We start from the raw sequence: 24,352 nt of genomic DNA, 5'->3' as shown, positions 1-24,352 counted from the left end.
GTGCATCATTCCCAACAGAAACTCAGTTTAAAATCATTCCATGAGATGTACATGATTGTGCCATCTACCATTTTTTAACCACATCAATGTTTCTGATAGAAAACGATCACTTGGACATCAGACCAACCTTTGAGTCTTTATGGCAGCAAACTTTTCTTCATTCTGTTTCCCAGCCTTTAATTTGGACTTCGTCACAGTGGTCGAATTAGGTACAAGAATTTGCAAAGGGGGTTCACTTTCATAATTGCACGTCTTGCTCAATTCAAAAGCATGGCATTGTCTTAGCAACAAATTGGCCTCTTTTTTTTAAGGAATTCAATGCAAGGTCAAGAAAATGTTGGGAGAAAATCAGTCAAGATTTTACTGAATAGCAAAGCAGCCACAAGGGGCTGAATGGCATTCATCTGCTCCTGTTATATTCTTCAAAATGCAGGCATAAATGAGTTTTTCAATACTATTTGTGTTTTAGGATTATTTATTATGCAGGATGAAATTTGCATAAGATAAAGAGGGCACATGAAGGCTGAAGTTTATCTTCAGTAAAATCAGCTGATGCCTCTCACCCCAGCTGGCATTTAGTATTTCGACGCCATAGTAGCACAGGAGTTAGTGCGATGCGATCACAGCTCGGGGCGTTCCTGAGTTTGGAGTTCAATTCCGGCACCGTCCGTAAGGATACAGTATGTCAGGTTCATCCCACATTCCAAAGACTACTTGATTATTAGATTAATTGGTCATTGTAAATTGTCCCCATGATTAGGCTAGTGTTAAATCAGGGGATTCTGGGTGGTGCAGCTCAAAGGGACCACTCCGTACGGTATTGCTAAATTAATGAATTAATTCCAGCTGCCTTTGCCGAAATAACATTAAAATAGGAATTGAGATCTCAGCAAAATACTCTTGGAATATAGATTAAGATCTTTAATATCATTCATCATAAAATGTAGATTAATTAATTAAAAAGCTGCGATTTGATCTTCAGTGTGATTTGTTACAATGTAATCCATAGTGCAAAAATATACAGCTTTTGTAGATTGATTAATAACACATTTTTAAAGAATATGTTACCAGATGGCACATTCAAATATGTGTGTGTTTGTTTTTAGCTCAGTAAACAATATGTTATGTAACTTTTAGTTTTACCATAACTGTTCTATCTAAAGCAAAAATGAAGTCTAAGGTTAAAGTTGCAATGGTGATTTTGGCATTCATGTAATTTGTTTAATAGTATTATCTTCTTGAAAACGTTGTACATCCCATGGTGCTCCAGGCTTGTGAATGTATCACAGCAACAGTTCACCTCAAAAGTGTGACGGCTAAATTATCAACACACTTTATATGTGCTGTAAAATTGTACAGAACTAAGGCACAAATTATTCAAAGTACTGCTTAAATCCTGTTCATGAATACTAATAAAAATTGGCAAGTTCTTCAGCACTTTCTGCTATTATTTCAGATTCCTAGCAACTTTGTTTTTTTTTGGTATGCTTAAGCAGAATAATTCATGATATTTGTGCAACTAATGCATTTTAATATCTTGGATTTCATATTTTGAAACCAATTTTAATTTGTCTCTTGCTCTGGGTGCTTTCACCAAGATCTATTCAACGTGCCAGCTTTTATGTTGTTTCATTATTACTAATGCTGAAGGATTTCCATGTGATAATTTGCACATCCATAATCTAATATCCTGTTTCTCGATATCACGGAACATTTGACTTTATTGAGAAGTCGCATTTTACTGCAGACCTCTTGCAAACCTTTCCCATCTTGAACAATTTTCACTTTGGATCATGAAGACCCTGAGCTTAACTTGTTGATTGTCTTCTCCAGTAGCACCATCAGTAAGGACCCCCATCACCCAGGACACACCCTCTTCTCATTGCTATCATTAGGGAGGAGTTACAGGAGCCTGAAGACATACATTCAATGTTTTAGGAACAGCTTCTTCCCCTTTGCCATCAGATTTCTAAATGGACAATGAACCCATGAATACAACCTTAGTATTTTTACTCTCTTTTTTCTCTACTTATTTAATTTATTTATAGAGCCTATAAAAAGTATTCACCACTCCGCCCCCTTTAAAACTATGTTTTATATTTTTACAACATAGCAATGGATTTAATTTGGCTTTTTTGACACTTGATCAACAGAAATAGACTCTTTCATGTGAAAGTGAAAACAGATCTCTACAAAATGATCTAAATTAATTACAAATATAAAACCAAAATAATTGATTGCAAAAGTATTTCTTCCCCCCCCCCCCCCACCTTAATATGACACACCAAATCATCACTGGTGCAGTCAATTGGTTTTAGAAGTCACATAATTAGTTAAATGGAGATTACCTGTGTGCATTCAAGGTATCTCAAATGATTGTAGTAAAAATACGCCTGTATCTGGAAGGTCCATCTGCTGCTGAGTCAGTATCCTGGCAAAAACTACACCACAAATTCAAAAGAACACTCCAAGCAACTCCGCAAAAAGGTTGGTGAAAAGGCATAAGTCAGGAGATGGATACAAGAAAATTTCCAAGTCACTGAATATCCCTTAGAGTAGAGTTAAGTCAGTCATGAAGAAGTGGCAAGAATATGGCCCAGCTGTAAATCTGCCCGGAGCAGACCATCCTCAAAAACTGAGTGACCGTGCAAGAGGGGGACTGGTGTGGGAGGCCACCAAGAGACCTATGAAGACTCAGGAGTTACAAGCTTCAGTGGGTGAGATGGGAGTAATTGCACATCCCATAAATATTGCCTGGGTACTTTACCAGTCACAGCTTTATGGGAGAGTGGCAAAGAGAAAGCTACTGTTGAAAAAAAGCTCACATGAATTCTCAGCAAGAGTTTGCCAGAAGGCATGTGGGAGACTCTGAAGTCAGCTAGAAGAAGGTTCTATGGTCAGATGAAATTAAAACTCTGCTTAAAACTCCATCCCTACCATAAAACATGGTGGAGGCTGCATCATGCTTTGGGGATGCTTCACTGCAGCAGGCCTTGCAAGGCTTGTGAAGGTAGCGGGTAAAATGAATACAGCAAAATCCAGGAAAATCCTGGAGGAAAACCTGATGCAGTCTGCAAGAGAACTGCGACTTAGGAGAAGATTTGTTTTCCAGCAGGATAATGACCCCATGCACAAAGTAAAAGCCACACAGGAATGATTTAAGAACAACAAAGTTAATATCTTGGAATGGCCAAGTCAGAGTCCAGACCTAAATCCAATTGAGAGTTTGTGGCTGGATTTGAAAAGGGTTGTTCACTCATGATCCCCATGAAATCTGACAGAACTTGAGCAGTTTTGTAAAGAAGAATGGGGAAAAATTGCAGAGTCTAGATGTGTAAAGCTGATAGGAGTCCTATCTACACAGACTGAAGGTTGTAATTGCTGTCAAAGGTGAATCTACTAAATACTGACTGGAATGGTGTGAGTACATATGCAGTCAATTAATTTATGTGATATTTGTAATTAATTATGATCATTTTGTAGAGATCTGTTTTCACTTTGACACCAAAGAGTCTTTTTCTGTCAAAAAACACCAAATTAAATCTGCTGTGATTCAATGTTGTAAAACAATAAAACACGGAAACTTCCAATAAATACATGAGTACTTTTTATAGGCACTGTGTGCATGTGTGTGTATATGTATGTATATATGTATAAGCTGAGCTGATTTGTACGTGAGTCAGAAAGATCCGTTTCCCATAGTAACACATTTTATCATACTATGTATAATTCCTAATATTGTTTCATGTTATTGAATAATCAGCTTAACACTACCCATTGAACTGATAGAATATATATGTATTCAGTTAATGAATTCCATGATTTTTTATTGCTAGATTAAAAATGCTTTAAAAATTTATGGAGGAGTTTGTGTAAATTTGGATTTTCATAAATCAGGTCATTCATAACCTGGGGAGCCCCTGTATTTGAATTGGTTAAAAGATTTGTTTTTGAATTGGAAATGCAGTTAGAAGACAAATACATAACTCATTCCACTGTTCCATAATCCAACCAGACATGTAAAGGCAAGTTCAGCATTGAATGTATTGGACCACTGAACAATAATTATTGGTGCATTTTTCCTCCATACCTTTGGACTTTCTGTTGTTTGGTTGAGCTTTCAGTAAAGTTATGGTGATGTGGCAGAAAATCCAAAGATGAATGGAGTTTTGGGCTGGTAAATTTTCTAGTACAAAAGTTCCACAGCCACATCAACTTTGTTGACCTTGAGCTGACTGATGAGGTGTGTGGGTGTGTGATGTGGATTGATTTAGTCATTGTCTGCTCTCTCCTCTAAGTGATGGCTTTGTCTCAATTTTTTGTGTTCCTCTCAGTGATGTGGTCTGCTCTGAAGCCACATCTGTACAGATAATAATGTACCCTTTAGACATTGCTGTAAAAGATTTGTGTGCTGTGATGTCTCTCTCAATGACTAATTTTCAACATTACTAAGTTACTTTGATTTGTTGAAACTAAAGCAAAGGACTATTCTTATATTTCATTGAAAAATAAATTGAGCACTGCTCGTTTCTACCTCCTACCCAAGATCCACAAACACAGTAGGCCTGTTGTATTGTTGACTGTCCCAGTAGGCCTGTTGAATTTGCCTGCCTTGTCCCACTGAACTTGTGTTTACATACTTTGACTCCATTTTGACCCACTCAGTTCAGTTGTTTCCTGCCTATATCTGTGACGCTTCACACACGCTGAATCACTTCAATCCATTTCTTGGCCATGATCACCACTTTCACTATGAAATCTTGTCCCTATACACTTCTATCCCTCAGCAGGAAGGCCTTAACACTCTCTGCTTCTTTCTGGACAACAGACCCAACCAGTGCCCTCCACAACCACCCTCCTCCCTCTGGCAGAACTGGTCAATACACTCAACAATTTCTCTTGCAGCTTCTCCCACTTTATCCAAACCCAAGGTACAGCCTTGGGCTCAGCTATGCCTGCCTTTTTGTCAGCAATCTATACTGTCCCACATAGCTGACACTGGTAATGTTCCCTAACTCTTTCTAGACTACACTGATTGCTGCATTGGTGTTGTTTCCTGTACCCATGCTGAGCTCATCAATTTGGTCAACTTTGATTCCAATTTCCACCCTACCCTCAAATTTACTTGGTTCATTTCCAACCCCTCTCCCCTTTCTCAACTCCTCTCCCCTTTTTCACTCCCTCTCCCCTTTCACTCAAAAAACCTACGGACTCTCACAGCTATCTTGACTGTACCTTTCCCCGCCCTGACACTTGTAGAAATGCTATTCACTTTTCTCAGTTCCCCTTTCTCTGCTGCATCTGTTCTCAGGACGAGGGTTTTATTTCTAGAACATCTGACATGCTTTCCTTTTTCAAAGATCAGGGTTTCCATTCCACTACAAACAATGCTACTTCCATCTGCATCTACTCCATTTCTTGGACCTAGGCCCTCACCCCATCTTCTGTCTGCCAGAACAGGGATACAATTTCACCTATCCTTACCGTTCAGCATGCGAGCCTCTGTATCTAGCACCTCATTTTCTGTAGTTTCCACCATCTACAACGGGATCCTACCACTAAACATACCTTTCCCTCTTCTCCACTCCCCACTTTCCATAGGGATCGAGCTCTGTGTGTCTCCCTTGTCCCTCCCTACTGATCTCCATCCTGGCATTTACCCCTTAAAGCATGACAACAACAGCCCTAAACAACCTCCCTCTCCACCATTCAGAACCCCAAGCAGTCCTTCCAGGTGAGGCAACGCTTTGTCTCTGAGTCTCTCAGTCATCCATTTTATCTGGGGCTCCCAGTTTGGCCACCTCTACATTGGTCAAGCACTTACACTTCATCTACCAGAACATGTGAGCATTCCCAGTGTCTACCCACTTGAATTCTCCTTCTGGTTCCTATTCTGACCTGTTGGTCTTCCCCTTCCGTACTGTGGTCTATTGCCAGGATAAGGCCAGACTTGGGTTGGAGGAGCAACACCTCATATTCTTTCATGAAAGCTTCCAACCTGATGGCATAAACACTGGTTTCTCTAACTTATGTTAATTTCTTCCCCCTTCCCCTTCTCTGATTTACCATTCCCTGTTCTGGTTCCTCTCTCATCCCTTCTCTTTTCCTCAGCTGCTGATCATCTCTCTCTGGTGCCCCTCCTTCCTTTTCTTCAATGACCCACTCTCCTATCAGATCACTTTTCCTTCAGCCCTTTACTTTTCCACCTATCACCTGCTAGGTTCTTACTTCAACAAACTCCCCCACACATACACACACCTACCCTCAGAATCAGAATCAGATTTATTATCACTGGCAAGTGACGTGAAATTTATTAACTTAGCAGCAGTAGTTCAATGCAATACATAATAAAATTAAATTAAATTAAATTAAAATAATAATAAAAAAGTAAATCAATGACGTATATTGATTTTTTTTTAATGTACAAAAACAAAAATACTGTTTTTTTAAAAAAGTGAAGTAGGGTCCAAAGATACAATGTCCATTTAGGAATCGGATGGCAGAGGGGAAGAAGCTGTTCCTGAATCGCTGAGTGTGTGCCTTCAGGCTTCTGTATCTCCTACCTGATGGTAACAGTGAGAAAAGGGCATGCCCTGGGTGCTGGAGGTCCATTGTAATGGACGCTGCCTTTCTGAGACACCGCTCCTGGAAGATATCCTAGGTACTTTGTAGGTTAGTACGCAAGATGGAGCTGACTAGATTTGCAACCCTCTACAGCTTCTTTCAATCCTGTGCAGTAACCCCTCCATACCAGACAGTGATGCAGCCTGTCAGAATGCTCTCCACGGTACAACTACAGAAGTTTTTGGTTGTATTTGTTGACATGCCAAATATCTTCAAACTCCTAATGAAGTATCTCTTCTGGTTTCACTTATCACCTGCCAGCTTGTGCTACTTTCCCTCCCCCCATCTTCTAGCTTCTTTCCCCTTTCCAGTCCTGACAAAGGGTCTGAACCTGAAATGTCAGCTGTTTATTCCCATCTATAAATGCACTTTATTGTGTTGCTCAAGATGTTCAGCACCTGCAGAATCTCTTGTGTTTGGGAAGTAATATCTAGATCTTGCACACTATATGGAATATAGACTCTTGTGCAGCACTTTGATCTGCAGTTCCTATTCTCGTGTGAACTTACTTTCTTTATAATTTATTCTTTTGTTTGCCTTGGTAGGTTTGTCCTTGAGTAAAAAAAATATGAAATTATTATTTTTTATTTGGAGATACAGCACAGGAACAAGTGCTTCTGGCTCAACGAGTCATGCCACCCATGTGACCAATTAACCTACTAACTTGTAAGTCTTTGGCCTGTGGAAGGATACCAGAGTGTCTGGAATAAACCCGTGTGGTCATGTGGAGAGCATCAAATCTCCTTGGACACAGCGGCAGAAGGGAAGCCGGGTTGCGAGTGCCCGGGATGTTGCACATTATCCTGCTGAGCCACCCTGCACTTTATCCAGTTCTCAATGAGGGCTACACTTCATAAATGCCTAATCCAGGGGTCTACAGACCCCTTGGTTAATGGTAGGGGTCCATGGCATAGAAAAAGGTTTGGAGCCTCTGGCCAAATTCATCTGGGGAAAACTCTAAACAGCAGCTTCCCAGATTTTACTTCCCACTTACTCTGGGCAAAATTAAATACAAGCAGCTGGCAGTATCCAGACACTGGCCGATTGGTTTCAAATCCTATTTGTTGTCATTGAGGTGAGAGCTTAAGCCAACGTTTTGGTTATCTGTGTGCATAAAAGCAAAAGAAGTTCCTTGGTACCCCTTGCAGACTAGAGCTGCTCCTGGCCAACATTGATCCCCATAGCAATGGTCATTTATCTCATTTAGTTTGAGACCTTGCTCAATGCTCACATTGATCAATTGAGATGTGTGGGGAAGAATGAAATGATTATAGGCTGAGGAAGGAATAGAAGATGTCAGCGATTTGCTAAGGGTGAGAAAATAGTGGTATGCATGAGGCAAGAAGCAGAAAAGCACTACTTTTTTTCAATCTGAATCTAAATTTCAGTGTTAACTTGTTATTGCAAGATTCTTAATATCTAATTGTCAAGTTGACTGCAGGCTGATCACAGGCCAGATAATAATTAATTATAGACACAATGTTAAATTTAGACCTGAAGTCAGAGAAGTCACCAGAGACTGCGTATGCAGAATCTGGAACAACAAATCAATCTACTGGAAGAACTCAGTGGGTTAGATGGTGCCCATAGCAGGAAAGGAACTATTGATGTTTTGGGCTGAAACCCTGTATCGGGACTGAGAAGGGCTCTTCCAGCAGCATTTTGGCATAAATCATCAGCGATTCCTTTCCTTCAGCAAATGCTGTTTGACTTGCGGAGTGCTTCCAGCAGATTGGTTTCTTGTTTTACTGGTGTACTGAGAATGTTTCCATTAACATTTGATCAAAAAAATTGTACCCATGTTCTGCATTTGAAAGACTAGGTGAATAAAGAGAACTGCAAATAGGACTGGGATGATTTTCTGACTTGGTAGAACATTGTCAATCTGAATTGATATTTTATTCCTCTCAAGGCAATAATGCTTCAGAAATTGAAAATTGATCTGTCAGTCAGAATTCTGATGGTACATTGCAATTATTTTCTGTGATTTTTTTTGATCAAGTACAAAAGATCAAGTATCAAGTCTTTAACATATTTCTTGTGTTTCAGTGCTTAAAAAAATCACTCCCACTTCTCTTTCTCTTGGCTTCTGTTTTAGCCATTAACTTATCATTTTTGTTTATTCTGACTTTTCATCAATTTTGTCTCCTAACTAACAACATACTTCTGGGACATCTGTTATATAAAAAAGTAACTATGAACAATGGGATATTTATGAATAAGAACAAAGGATGGAAAAATACTTTAAAAGATTATCAGAACAAAACAGTACTGGCTGTACATTTTTTTCCAGAATATTAAATTGCTTTTCATTTCTCCCCCCTGAATTGCCTTTCCAGATTTTTTTATCATGGTGTCTGGATTTTCTTTGTTTACTGTGGTAAATATTGTTTCTGCTTAAGAATAGGGAGACAAAACGAAAAAAAAATTAAGAACCTTACTTTTACAACTGACTGATTGCAACACAATAAACAGAAGAAACTCGATTGTAGAGAAATAATGCCACAAATGTTTCACATATTTTGAAAACAATCCCTAAACGAGGTGCTTTGTGCTTTGTGTTGTATTGGAAATGAATGGGTTGAAATTTTACCTTGGGAGTCATTGGTATTATGAAGATGGTTAGAATTAATACCCTACTGAGTGTGACACAGGAGGATTCTCTCCATTTACAGCAATGCTCAATGCCTACCAATCACCACAGTTTTGAAAGCAAACATGATCTGCCAGCTATCAAGCAATATAACTTTAAAATAAGTGGTTCCTTTAGTTCAATGTAGTAATTCAGTGGCCACAGAGGTCACCCTGGTGCTTTTAGATGACCTTTGGGCCGGCTGTGCGGGACTTGCAGAATTCAAGGGTTACCGTCCCTTGGAGTGCTGCATGTCTAAACAGCTTTGTTAGTAGTACACAGGATTTGGTTTTTTGCTAGTATAGCCAGTACTTGCCATCTGTCCATCATCTTTAAACTCCTCAGTTCCCCAGTTAAAGATATTGTAGGATCTGATGATCTGGATAGAATGAAAGAATGGAGAGGGATTTCCAGAAGACCGTAAGCCATAGGAGCAGAATTAGGCCATCTCGCCCATTGAGTCTCCTCCGCCATTCAATCATGGCTAATCCTTTTTTCTATCTCCTCTTCAACCCCAGTTCCCAGCCTTCCTCCCCGTAACCTTTGATGCCATGGCCAATCAAGAACCTATCAATCTCTGCCTTAAACACACCAAATGACCTGGCTGCCACAGCTGCACGTGACAATAAATTTCACAAATTCATCACCCTTTGGCTGAAGAAATTTCTCCACATCTCTGTTTGAAATGGCGCCCCTCTATCCTGAGGCTGTGCCCTCTTGTCCTAAACTCTCCCACCATGGGAAACATCCTTACCACATCTACTCTGTCTAGGCCTTTCAACATTTGAAAGGTTTCAATGAGATCCCCCCCCCCCCATCCTTCTGAATTCCAGCGAGTACAGACCCAGAGCCATCAAATGTTCCTCATATGATAACCCTTTCATTCCTGGAATCATCCTTGTGAACCTCCTCTGGACCCTCTCCAATGCCAGCACATCTTTTCTAAGATGAGGGGCCCAAAACTATTCACAATACTCAAGGTGAGGCCTCATCAGTGCCTTATAAAGCCTCAGCATCACAACCTTGCTCTTGTATTCTGGACCTCTTGAAATGAATGCTAACATGGCATTTGTCTTCCTCACCACTGACTCAACCTGCAAGTTAACCTCCAGGGTGTACTGCACAAGGACTCCCAAGTTCCTCTGTGTCTCAGATTCCTGGATAGTCTCCCCATTTAGAAAATAGTCTGCAGGTTTATTTCTACTACCAAAGTGCATTGTCCTTCTGCAGCCTACCTGTTTCCTCAACACTACCTGCCCCTCCACCAATCTTCGTATCATCTGCAAACTTGGAAACAAAGCTATCTATTCCATCATCTAAATCAAAAAGAACTGGTCACAACACCAACCTCTGCAGAACACCACTAGTCATTGGCAGCCAACCAGAAAAGGATCCTTTTATTCCCACTCGTAGCCTCCTATCAATCAGCCAATGCTCTAACCATGTTAGTAACTTTCCTGTAACATCATGGGCACTTAACTTGGTAAGCAGTCTCGTGTGTGGCACCTTATCAAAGGCCTTCTGAAAGCCCAAATATACAACATCCACTGCATCCCCTTTATCTATCCTACTTGTAATCTCCTCAAAGAATTCCAACAGGTTCATCAGGCAGAATTTTTCCTGAAGGAAACCACATTGACTTTGTACTATCTTGCACTGTGTCACCAAGTACACCGTCATCTCATCCTTAGTAATTAATTCTAGCATCTTCCCAACCACTGAGCTCAAGCTAACTGGTCTATAATTTCCTTTCTGCTGGCTTCTTACTTTCGTAAAGATTGGAGTAATGTTTGCAATTTTCCAGTCCTCTGACACCATGCCAGAGTCAAATCATTTTTGAAAGATCATTTCTTATGTCACCACAATCTCTCAACGCTAACTCTTTCAGATCCCTAGGTTGCAGTTCATCTGGTCTGGGTAACTAATGTACCTTTAGGTCTTTCAGCTTTTTGAGCACCTTCTCTCTTGTAACTAACTGCACCCACATCTCTTCCTTCACACACTACAACATCAGGCATACTGCTAGGGTCTTCCATGGTGAAGACTGACTCAAAATACTCATTTGTTCATCAGCCATCTCTTCGTCCCCCTTATTTCTCCTGCCTCATTTTCTAGCAGTCCTACATCCACTCTCATTTCTCTTTTATTTTTAACATACTTGAAAAAACTTTACAATCCACTTTGATATTATTTACTAGCTTGCTTTCATATTTCTTCTTTTCCTTTCTAATGATTTTTTAGTTACTCTCTGTAGGCTTTTAAAAACTTCCCAATTCTCTATCTTCCCACTAATTTCTGCTTTGTTGTATGCCCTTTCTTTTACTTTTACAATAGCTTTGATTTCCCTTGTCAGCCACGGTTGTACTATTTTACCATTTGAGTATTTCTTCATTTTGGAATGCACATGTCCTGCACCTTCCTCATTTTTCCCAGAAACACACACCATTGCTGCTCTGCTGACATCCCTGCCAGCATCTCCTTCCAATTTACTTTGGCTAACTCCTCTCTCATACCACTGTAATTTCCCTTACTCCACTGAAATACTGCTACATTAGACTTTACTTTCTCCCTATCAAATTTCAAGTTGAACACAATCATACTGCGATCACTGGTTCCTAAGGATTCTTTTACCTTAAGATCCCTAATCGCCTCTGGTTCATTACATTAGCACCCAATCCAGTATAGTTAATCCCCTAGTAGGCTCAATGATAAACTGCCCTAAAAAGCTACGTCTTTCTGGTTGAGGATGGTTTGTGACTTTGAGGGGAGCCTGTAGGGTATGATATACCCACTTCCCTTCTTGCCCTTGCCCTTGTCTTAAGTCTGGGTGCACAGTTTATTTCAGAAAGTGTCAGATTGACCATCACTCCCCCATGTTGCTTTTATGAGGTATTTCAACCATACATAACTATACAATACAAAAGCCATAATTTATCCATGTTTTCATTTAGATTACTGCCAATCAACAAGTCAGTAATACTTCCCTTGTTTTAAAAGTTAGTAATTTTGACTGGTATTTTTAAGGTTTTCTTCAACTTATTTTTAATACTCTTGCCAATGTCAAAGACCAAATAATATTCTGGGTGTTTGGTCTAATCTGCATCTCATTACTGATTTTAAAATATTGAATATTTTATAAGTTGAATATGCAATGTATACTTGGCATTATTTATATTTGGTCTTTTAAACTTCTTCCAATTCTTATTTTGTTGTGCTACTTTACTAGTTAATTCTCCCAGTCTTGATTTGAGGCAGGATTAAATTATTTTCATGGAAATTTGATCCACATATTTGCAATTACAGTCCACAAAAGCTTCTACTACCTGCAGAATAAAAAAAAATGAATGGGAGAATTTGTTTCTAAAGGTACATTTTGATCAAAGCAATGCATTTTTGGAGTGAATTGGACCTCTTATTTCAGAGAATAAAAAAGTTGTAGTAAAAATTACAAATTCAAAGCAGAATAGTTTAAAAAGTTCCAAAGTTTTACCTGTGTAGTTTACTTATTTCATATTTCAGTACATTTGTTACAATTTCCAATTAAATTTGTTCTACCTGTATATTGAATTATCAGCTAATATAATAAGAAAAATTGAGGCAGTTGTACTGAAACTCATTGGGCTCGATCTTCTCAAATTTTCTTCATGTTTAGTTACCCCCAGGCAAGTTTATGCCTCTTCAAATAAGACGACCAAAACTGTTCAAACAATTCCAGGCATTGATCTTGCCAAAATGCTGCATAGTTGTAGCAGAACTTTTATACTGCACCCCCTTATGCTTTAAAAGCTGATGTTCCATTTCCCATCCAGATTACTTGCCACACCTATATGCGGACTTTCTGTGATTCATGTGCGAGGATATCCTGATCCTCTGCATAGCAATATTTTGTACTCTCTCCCTTTTTAATATTCTTCCATCCATAGTGAATGACACAGATTACTGTGTGACTAATTCTGGTGAGCCCATCTTTAGCCAGGGTTTTGCTGACAGACGCATGCGGACTGTTCAGTGATCCTTTGGTCAGGTGCCTGGGCAATGACCGAAGAACCCCTGCCTGTTAAGCTGCTACAAGCCTCTGCAGTAGCATCTTGGTTCATGGTCAGAAATGCAACACGCTGTGATGCCAGATTTTGTGTAATGTTTTGAAGAGCCGGATTTTGGATGATGTTGCTAGTTAATTTGCCTCTTTGTGCATTCAGTCAGCTGTGCTTTGTTGAGTTTTGGGGAGAAAAGTCAGATAAATGAAGGCAATAAACATTGGAGTATATTTGAAATGGGTGGGTACATTTTATAAAATTAACTACTGTTATTTCAGTTAGATGCATCTAATCATATGCTTCATTTTCAGAAGGAACAGCTTTATAACCCTTGGCTTCAATTCCATGCTAGTCAAGTATTGAGTGTCTCCAGATGCATAACCATCTCAGAGGCTTTTACCTTTGCAGAATCCTTTACAGCTGATCTTAGTGGTGGTATTTTCTTGATATTCACACAATAATATCACTTTGGTGAATTCCAGTGGTCTACGAATGATCTTAAATCATTTTCTTTCGGCTGGTAGAGTTAAAAGCTGTTGCCAGATTTGGAAGGGCCGATAGATGATTTCCATACTTTAATTCTATTAGCTTTGATTCTGAAGAAACAAATTAAATGTTGCCTTACCAGATTGTTGCTGTTATGTTTTGCTATCTTTGTTATATTTCAGTCACAAGTTCTATACACAATCTCCTCTCTTTCTATAAGTAGCGCCTCCATTATAATAATGTATGTAGAAACTTGGTTTTTTGCTCACAGGGTACAGGTTTTAACTGTGAGGTGAAATACTCCCAGGAAAGGCAAAGCTTCTTTGTATAACTGGGTCGAGGCCTGATCTCCACACGATGCCCACCTGTGACCGATTGCTTTTTGACACGTACACACAATTTCTCCTGCAAGAATAATTCATAAGTGTGAAATAACGGCAGCTCATTTTGAAGATTTGTCTAATTTGACTATCAGTATCAGTAGGCAGCGAAGTGAAGGATATAGTTAGATATTTGGACATTGGAGATGAGCTTCAAAGGTTTAGCATGCGTTGCAAGATGTGAGGGGATGTTAAATAGAGCAGATTGTGACAGGCGATCGCCCTGTGTGTGAGGGAAAATATGTTCTGTGAAATCCCCATGATTCTAAACCTCAACAAAGCATGGAATGCAATGAACTTTCTCTGAGGCCTTCAGGAAGTTGTCAAGGTGGTCCACTGGAGATTGGTTACATTTACTTACTGTCCTACTAAATTTATTTAGTCCTGATGAAATCATCCGTATCGTGGTGATGCTTCTAGTTGCTACTTTTGCTTCCTTCCATGTATCAAGGGGTGCTGCATTCGCAACAAATGATTCTCAAAGCAAAGATCCACACCATTGGTGCTTTATTCAGCCATAGTCTGAAACCCTCTCCTCTCCATTTTCAACTGTCTGGGATGCTAACAGGTTTCAAAGGGCTGCTTTGGATTCGGTCTATGCCTACCTTCATCATTTTCCACAGCTTCCCTTTCTGCCGCTCTTCTCCCAGCTCGGGTCTATCTTTTTAGCAATTCTCACATCCTTTTTCTAATTTGGAATTTTCTTTTTAAATGCATTAACTCCCTGATTTTAGGCAAGGCACTCATGTGGTGATGCCAGCCAGAAGCCCTGACATCCTATGTGGATCAGAGCCAAATATCCTCAGCTGTGCAAACTAAAGAATATGTAACTACTTGTTCATCATGGCTCATGTTAATCATTGGTACAGTTTATAGCAATGAATTTAGATTCTTGTTAAAACAGAATAGCTGAAAACTAAAATCTCAAGTCTGTAATGAAAATCCAAAAAGTTGGATAGCAAAATTATCCGAAAGATTGCTGTTGAAATATAGCGGTGCTTGTTTTTGTTTGTTTAAATGTGTGTGTCACAATTAAAACAGGATACATGGGTAAATAAATGTTGAATATACTTAGCTGAAATTCTCTTCATTTTAAAAAAGGTGTTAATGTACTGTACTTGCTGATAAACCAAAGCATTCATAGGTCAACATTCACACTGAAATGTTTACAGAGCTTTAAATGAAGGCAGCTAAGACACTGCTGAAAATAGCTCTGGGTGTTGGCTCAGGAATAATGCAAAATCCCATCTCATCCTTCTTTTTCAGTATGCTTTTTTCTTGACTGTCATTACAGTCCTTTTTGCTTTAAGAATGGATCAATATGTCCTGTAACCAGTGCTGAGAACTGACCATACTTAGGAGCTGCTCGGTTCCAGTCCACAGTGAATGTCATAACCCATGATGCTAATACATTTTAACCTATCACTGAAATGATTTTGAGTTAGCCATGGAAACCTGCCCTTCAGCCCAGTAAGCCCACCTGACTACGTTAATCACCCTTTTATTTCTTTTCTCCGCACATTCTGAGATGATTAGAGATGATTAGAGGCATAAATTGAGTGGACAGCCAGAGGGACATTTTCCCAGCGGAAAAATGGCTCATATGAAGAACCATCATTTTAAGGTGATTGAGGGAAAGTATAAGGGTGATATCAGAGCTATTTTTTTCGTGGTGGGTACGTGGAAAATGCACAGCCAGGGGTAGCGGAGGAGGCAGGTAAATAGGGTCATTTAAAATCCTCTTAGTTAGGCAGATGAATGTTGGAAAAGTGGAGAGCTATGTGGGAGGTTTGGGGTTAGATTGATCTCAGAGGAGGTTAAAAGATCGGACTGACATTGAACCAAAAGGCTGTACATACAATGCTGTAATGTTCTATGTTCTATTCCCATCAATCCCTCCCAGATTCTGCAATGGCCAATTGGCCAACTAACCTGTCCATCTTTGTGATGTTGGGGAAAAGGCAACATCCAGAGGAAATCTACGCAGGCGCAGTGAGAACGTGCAAACTCCACACTGAAAGCACCCAAAATCAACATTGAACCTGGGTCTCAGGCACTGTGAGGCAGCAGCTCTGCAAACGATGCCACTGCATTTGCCCAAAGTTGTTCTATCCTTCACTCTGGTACAACCCTTTTAATAAATGAGATCTTGTGATATGCCCCATTGATGATTTCTGTATTATTCTTTTCCAGTTATTCCAGATACGCTCACTGCCATATCTGTGCCCAAGACTCTGAATAAGGTAGAAGGAGACTCGCTGGAACTGGTCTGCGAAGTGTCTGAACAAACACCGTACCACACGCATATGGCCATCACATGGTACCTGCAAAAGGGAGATCAGAGTCTCAAGGTCATATCTCTAACACGAGATTTCATTCTACGCCCTGGAGAGTCGTACAAGCAAAGACACGCGTCAGGTGATGTACGGCTGGACAAGTTGGGAGCCACTTCCTTCAAACTCACCATCTACAAACTGCAAGCATCTGATCAAGGGGATTTCTACTGTGAGGCAAGGGAGTGGATCCAAGATCCAGATAAGTCCTGGTATACCATAGCTTCCAAACGCACTGATAGAACAACTGTGAATGTAAAAGCTACGGGTAAGGCATTGTTTTACAGTAATTTGTCTTCAAAGGATAAATCAAAATCAATATTGCCATAGCGTGAATAAGCAAAGGGAGAGCCTGCTGGCTCACTATTATATAAAAGTGACACTCTGGGAATGGTGGTCAGGGTTCAGGCCACTGAAGCCTGATTATTCTTGAAAGTGAGACCATGTCAACCTTTTCTTGCTAAATGGAGTTCACAACAAAGTGTTGCATTTACATTTTCCGACCACTTTCAATAAAGTCACATTTGGGAGGTTGTTTATCCAAGTTAGAACACATGTTGGGACTTGTACACTGAGAATAGATTATCAAACACAAAGCAAAAATTGGGAACATTCAGATCTTTCTTTGGCAGGCTGTTAATTATGAGCTACTACAATGGTCACAGCTTGGGACCCCAGCTTCTTCTAATCTATATCAGTGATTTGGCAGGGGGACCAATTGTTATATTTCCAAGTTTGCTGATGATACAACACTAGGATAAATTATCAGTAAGGAGGAGATCTAAAGCAGTTTCAAGAAGCTATGGACAAACAATCTGAGCAAAAACATGGCAAATATTTCTTGCTATTATTTTTTTCCTCTTTGTATTTGCAGTTTGTAGTCTTTTGCACATTAATTATTTGTCCATCCTGTTGGGTGCAGTCTTTCATTGATTCTATTGTGTTTCTTGGATTTATGGTGTTTGCCTGAAAGAAAATGAATCTCAGGGTTGTACATGGTGACATAAATGTACTTTGATAATAAATTTTACTTTGAACTGTGAAGAACATGAAAAAATGCAAAGCTATCTACTTTGAGCCGCAATACAAAAAAAGTTTTTCAAATAAATGGTGAGAGATTCTGAAATGATATTGTTCACAGAGACTCAAGAATCTTTGTCCATAAGTCACTGAAAGCCAGGGTTTAGGTCCCACAAACAATTAAAAAGGCAAGTGGAATGTTGGCCTTTGATTGGAGAGGAAATGATGACAGGAGTAAAAATGTCCTGCTGCATTTATAAAGGGCCTTGGTGAGACTACGCAGTGCATTAGTTAAGAATAATGTGAGCTGCTTTAATAACTATCACCCAGTAGCACTTTCATCTACAGCGATGAAATGCTTTAAGAGGTTGGTCATGACTAGGCTGAACGTCTGCCTCAGGAAGGACCTGGATCCACTGCAGTTTGCCTATTTCTACAATAGGTCAATGGCAGATGCATTCAATAGCCCTTCACACAGCTTTAGACCACCTGGACAATACAAACACCTAGGATGTCGTTCATCGACTATAGCTCAGCATTTAACACCGTCATTCCCACAATGCTGATTGAGACGTTGCAGAACACTGGGCCTCTCTACTTGGATACTCGACTTCCTAAGCAAAAGACCACACTCTGTGCAGATTGGTGATAACATCTCTTCCTCGCTGACAATCAACACTGGTGCACCTCAGGTGTGTGTGCTTAGCCCACTGCTCTACTCTCTCTGTACCCATATAGAGAGTGTGGCTAGGCATAGCTCAAGTCCCACCTATAAATTTGCTGATGATACAACCATTGTTGGTAGAATCTCAGACGGAGACAAGAGGACGTACAGGAGCAAGATATGCCAACTAGTGGAGTGGTGTCACAGCAACAACCTTGCACTCAACGTCAGTAAGATGAAAGAGCTGATTGTGTATTTCAGAAAGGGCAAGACAAGGGAACACATACCAATCCTCATAGAGGGATCAGAAGTGGAGGAGTGAGGAGTTTCAAGTTCCTGGGTGTCAAGATCTCGGAGGACCTAACCTGGTCCCAACATATTGATATAGTTATAAAGAAGGCAAGACAGTGATTATACTTCATTAGGAGTTTGAAGAGATTTGGTATGTCAACAAAAACACTCAAAAACTTGTATACATGTACCATGGTGAACATTCTGACAGGCTTTATCACTGTTTGGAATGGGGGGGGGGGGGTATCTATGGCACAGGACTGAAAGAAGCTGCAGAGGGTCATAAATTTAGTCAGCTCCATCTTGGGTACTAGCGTACAAAGTACCCAGGACATCTTTAGGGAGCGGTGTCTCAGAAAGGCAACGTCCATTATTAAGGACCTCCAGCACCCAGGGCATGCCCTTTCCTCACTGTTACCATCAGGGAGGAGGTACAGAAAGAAGCTTGAAGGCACACACTCAGTGACTCAGGAACAGCTTCTTCCCTTTTGCCATCCGATTCCTAAATAGACATTGAACCCATGAATACTACCTCACGTTTTTAATATAGATTAATTCTGTTTTGATCAATTTTTAATCTATTCAATACAGGTAATTTTTTTCTTCTATATTATGTATTGCATTGAACTGCTGCTGCTAAGTTAACAAATTTCACAATAATAAACCTGATTCTGATTCTGTGCACAGTTTTGGTCTCTTTACCTAAAAAAAAGATATGTATTTAACAGGGATGGAATGCAGCAAAATTTATTAGATGTGGTTCCTGTCTTGCTGAGTTTGCCATAAGAGGTACCATATGCAGACACCAGGCATATGTGGAAAGGCTAAGTAATCTCATTGAAACTCGAATAATCTTTCTAGACTGGATGTTGGGAAAATGCTTTGTTTGGCTGAGAAGTCACCTGAAATCAGAGCCAAGGCCAATGTTCCCTCATTTTTTTATACAGCTGTGCAGACCAACCACTGTTCTGAGCAGGAAATTTGTACATGGCCTGAAAAACTGCGCGGCATTTTAATGAGACATTAGTAAAAATTCCAGATGTGTGGCAACAAAAGTTATGTGTGCAGGAACATTGCAGTTACTGCAAGCTGCATACTCATGCAGCTAACAGGGAGAGTAGACTGGAAAGGTCACTTAAGATTGAGATGAGAAATTCCTTTACGCAGCAGGGATAAATCTTTGAAAACTCTAGAGAGCTATGGATGCTCAGGAAATGACAGATTTCTGGATGTTCATGGTTTCACAGGATGGGGAAATGCCATTGAGATTGAATACTGAGGATATGCAGTACTGTAGCACAGCCAGTTGAGGGTGGTGCCAGATAGCTCCAGAGTTTCCAGTTCAATCCTCACCTCGGGTGCTGTCTGTGTGGAACTTGCATGTTCTCCCTGTTCAAAGTTCAAGTAAATTTATTATCAAAGTACATATACGTCACCATGTGCTACCCTGAGATTCATTTTTTGCAGGCCTGCACATTAAAAATGCAAAGAAACACAATACTGTAGAATCAATGAATAAATAATTTCTGGTAAGATTTCACCATTAAGTGGCGACTCTTTGTGTGCAGCTCCAATGGGAATCGTCAAATATTCCCGCTTAGGACTACTACAGCTGACATCTACAGTCACTGCCATGGGAACTTCATTAAATAGCATTGTTTTAAGACGTTTAAAAAAAATATCGATACTCAAAATTGACAAACCTCAAATGGCAAACTCGGGTCATGAGTGCAGTTCCCCTTTATGAAAACAGCAGAGAGGACACCACCCCGGTCTACGTGTACGATTGAAGCACTAAGGTCTTTGACTTCCACTCCTGTCTATCCTGCTGGTGAATGTATGCTCTCTAGAAAACAAAGCTGAGGACCTCAGAGGAAGATTGCTGCGTACTATGCTTTACGAAAATGTGCCTCACTCCGGCAATTTCGGGCACAATGCTGTAGCCTGATGGCTTCATCATTCTCTGCAATGACAGGACAGCTCAGAATTTTAAAGGCACAGGAACTGGAGTATGCTTTATGATTAACTTATCGTGGGGCATCATGCTCACCTGCCCGGAACATCTAGCAGTCAAATGTCGTCCTTTTATCTGCCAAGGGGGGCTTATCCTCCATCATCCTGGTAATGGTGTACACTCCATTTCAGGCAGGCACTGGAGGAGCAGAGCAGGCATAAAACTACATACACTGCTGCCTATCATGGTGGGGTGTTCAACCAGGCCAGCTTGAAGAAGTCTATGAACAAATACCACCAACATATCACCAGTGGTACCAGAGGAACCACATGCTTGACCACACTCATACCACCATTAAGAATGCTTACTGTGCTGCCCCAATTACTCGGCTGTAGTCCTACTCCCGGCATATAGGAAGAGACTAAAGACCAGAATGCCAGTGGTGACAACCGGGAAAGTATGGTGAAGGACGGTGGAGAAGTGCCTACAGGACTACTTTGAGTCGGTGGACTGGACAAAATTCACAAATTCATCTTTGAATCTGAATGAATACTCCATAGTTGTCACTGGCTTCGTCAAGACCTGGGTGGATGAGTGTGTGTCTTCAAGAACATACCAGACATATCTAAGCCAAAATCCATGGACAAATCAGGAGATCCATTGCCTACTGAGAGATAGACCTGTGGTGTTCAAATCCAGTGATCCAGAACTATATCCTAAGTCGGGTACGCCTGCAGAAGGCTATTTTAAGAGCGAAGAAAACATTTCCGATTGAGGTTAGAAATAAATCAGATGCATGTCAGTTCTAGTATGGTTTGCAGATCAGTCCTTCCTACAAAGCAAAACCTAACATGGCTGGGTGCAATCCTGCACTTCCAGATGAGCTCAGTGCCTTTCTGCATGCTTTACAAGGGAAAATAAAACCACACAGTGCGAGTCCCTTCAGCATCCAGTGAGCCTGTGATTTCTGTTTTGGAGGCCAATGTCAGAACATCTTTCAAGAGGGCAAATCCTCACAAGGCGTCAAGCCCTGATGGTGTACCTGGTTGGGCTTTGAAAACCTGTGCCAACCACTTCAAGTCAAGTCAAGTCAAGTCAACTTTTATTGTCATTTCGACCATAACTGCTGATACAGTGCATAGTAAAAATGAGAACATTTTTCAGGACCATGGTTTACATGACACAGTACAAAAACTAGACTGAACTACGTATTAAAAAAAAACACAGAGAAAGCTATACTACAGACCTACACTGGACTGCATAAAGTGCACAAAAACAGTGCAGACATTACAATAAATAGTAAACAGGACAGTAGGGCAAGGTGTCAGTCCAGGCTTCGGGTACTGAGGAGTCTGATAGCTTGGGGGAAGAAACTGTTACATAGTCTGGTCGTAAGAGCCCGAATGCTTCGGAGCCTTTTCTCAGATGGCAGGAGGGAGAAGAGATTGTATGAGGGGTGCATGGGGTCCTTCATAATGCTGTTTCCTTTGTGGATGCAGCGTGTAGTGTAAATGTCCGTGATGGCGGGAAGAGATACCCCGATGATCTTCTCAGCTGACCTCACTATCCGCTGCAGGGTCTTGTGATCCAAGATGGTGCAATTTCCGAACCAGGCAGTGATGCAGCTGCTCAGGACGCTCTCAATACAACCTTGGCAGGGATGTTCAGGGACACCTTCAATCTCTTGCTGCCTCAGTCGGAGGCTCCTACCTGCTTCAAAAGAGCAACAATTATAACCGTGCTCAAGAACAGCCGGTGAGCTGCCTCCATGACTTTCGTCCACCAAGCTTCTCCACTCATGAGTCACATATGATGCAAAGCATCAAAAAGATATTGCAATAGTTGTCGCTCCCTTGAGTCTAACTTTGACTTCAACAGAACTGGGGCATTGCAGCAATTTGCTCATTCCAGTCAGCTTCACAATTCTTCAAAAATCATGAATCTTTTAGAAGTAGAGAGTCATCTAGCAGTGAAACAGGCCCTTCAGCCCATCAAGTTGCACATACTATCAACTTGCACCAATCCTTCATTTTCCTAATTTTAAGTTTTTCCATTCTTATAAACCCTACCCAGATTCTACTACTCACCTATGTACTAGGGGCAATTGATAGTGGCCAATTAACCCACCAAAGATGCACATCTTTGGGGTGAGGGTGGGAACTGGAAACACCAAGGAGAAACCTATGTGGTCGCAGGCAATATACCACAGAACAGGTAGAGACGCTGCCATCAAGAATGAAGGTATGGGAGCTTTAGGACCTACACCCCAGTTTCAAGAATAGTTGTTACCCCTCAACAACCAGGCTCTTGAACCAGGGGCTAACTTCACTCACCCTAGCACTAAACTGTTCCCAATACCCATGGGCTCACTTTCAAGGGTCTCTTCATCTTATTCATTAGCGTGAGCATTTTTGATGCCAAGGTATATTGTTGGTATCAAGTGCTGGTAGACAGGATTAGTATAGTGGGGTACCTGATGATCAATGTGGATAAGGAGGGCCAAAAGGCATGAGTTGTACAATGGTATGAATCCAATGAAGGGAACATACACTTTGCTCTTGCTGTTTCTGTGTTTTCACTGGTTACTATGTTTGGATGGTCTCCAGATGCAGACGGAATCAGTGTGTCTGCTGAGAAGGAAATCAGAGCAAATGTTCCAGATGCTGATGATTTAAAATGGAAACACACCAGATCAGATTGTATCTATGACAAGAGAAACAAAGTTAACTTATTGAACCAGTAGGCCTTTAGGGAAACTACATGCTGACATTCTCTGAGCTTATTAAGGGTGAGCGGGTACCCAGTGTGGGGAATGCACCATATCAGCAGGAGTTGAGTTTTTAAGAGGAAGATGGAAAATTTGTGAAACTCAGAAGGGAAGCTGAAGATTTAAGCAACAGTTTTGGGGTTCATGTTTAGTTGTGATTTCTTAGCACAGTATTCCCAAGCAGTAACATTATCTATGCTCTGTTACAGATAAGAGCTTCAGTGTTCATTTGGAGAACGATAGGAAAGTCTTCACAGCTGGAGACAGCATGGAATTAAGATGTGTCATTCAAGCCCAAAATATACAGGACCGATATTTCTCTGTACTGTGGATTTATAATGGTACACAAATTGCCAACATTGGCCGCAATGCTGTACCAACAATCCATGCTGACTACACAGTCAAAGAGCGTATGGGATATATAAAGTTTGCGAAGGAAACCGATACAACATATCTGCTGAAAATCTACCATATTCAGCTGGAAGATAGCGGCAAATACCTTTGCCGGGCCACTGAGCAAGAGAAAACAGTGACAGGAGACTTCATTGCCAGAGACACAAACAGATCCAGTAAAAGTTTGATCATTGTTCAGCCCGTCAGTAAGTAACTGTCAAAAAAAATTCTAATTCTCACTTGCAGTATTATCAACATGTAATATTTTGGTCGCCAGGAATAACTGCTGAAGGACTCCAGGTTTATTTTGTATCCCTTTTCGGCCCAGATGAAGAAGCTGATTTGATACAGCGTTGCCTCCAGTCGAAGTGCAGTTTATCAGAAGCCGTCTTTCTCTGCAGTTACTGTTATCTCATACTTTAAATTCAACTAGTCTAAGCAAAGAGTTAATTTACAGTTCTCATATTGTCAAGTTTGCTCCCAGCAGTGTGAAGATAGTGTTGCTAAGTGACAAAACTCTATCTGTCCAAGAAAAACAAAAATCTCACTCATGGTTACATAAGCTTTTCTTATCTCTGATACCCTTTTACGAGAAACCGGTTTCTTGACCCTACCCATATTTTAATAACATAGCAAAGGGCATCGTTGGACCCAGTTTCTTCTTCTAAGATATAAAGATGTAACGGAAGTAAGAAGTATTTTTGGGACTGTTTATATTTTTAGTTTTGCTATTGTAGTGCAGTCCTACTCCAAAGTACATTTGCTGCAAGC

At 40.5% G+C, this 24,352-nt stretch overlaps 1 protein-coding gene across 2 annotated transcripts in view; it reads left to right on the top strand.

Annotated features, from left to right (window-relative positions):
• Positions 1–24,352, top strand: part of LOC140727734 (immunoglobulin superfamily member 3-like) — a 193,558-nt gene that overhangs the window by 116,852 nt on the left and 52,354 nt on the right. For both annotated transcript variants that reach the window (XM_073045438.1, XM_073045439.1), the window contains exons 3-4: positions 16,353–16,760; positions 23,398–23,787. In XM_073045438.1, coding sequence (XP_072901539.1) covers positions 16,353–16,760; positions 23,398–23,787 — 798 coding nt within the window. The remainder of the gene's footprint in view (positions 1–16,352; positions 16,761–23,397; positions 23,788–24,352) is intronic.

The sequence above is a fragment of the Hemitrygon akajei genome, chromosome 5 (assembly GCF_048418815.1).
Source record: "Hemitrygon akajei chromosome 5, sHemAka1.3, whole genome shotgun sequence".
Classification (NCBI taxonomy): domain Eukaryota; kingdom Metazoa; phylum Chordata; class Chondrichthyes; order Myliobatiformes; family Dasyatidae; genus Hemitrygon; species Hemitrygon akajei.
The sequence above is the reverse complement of the archived record's forward strand: the minus strand, read 5'-3'. Positions and strand labels throughout refer to the sequence as shown.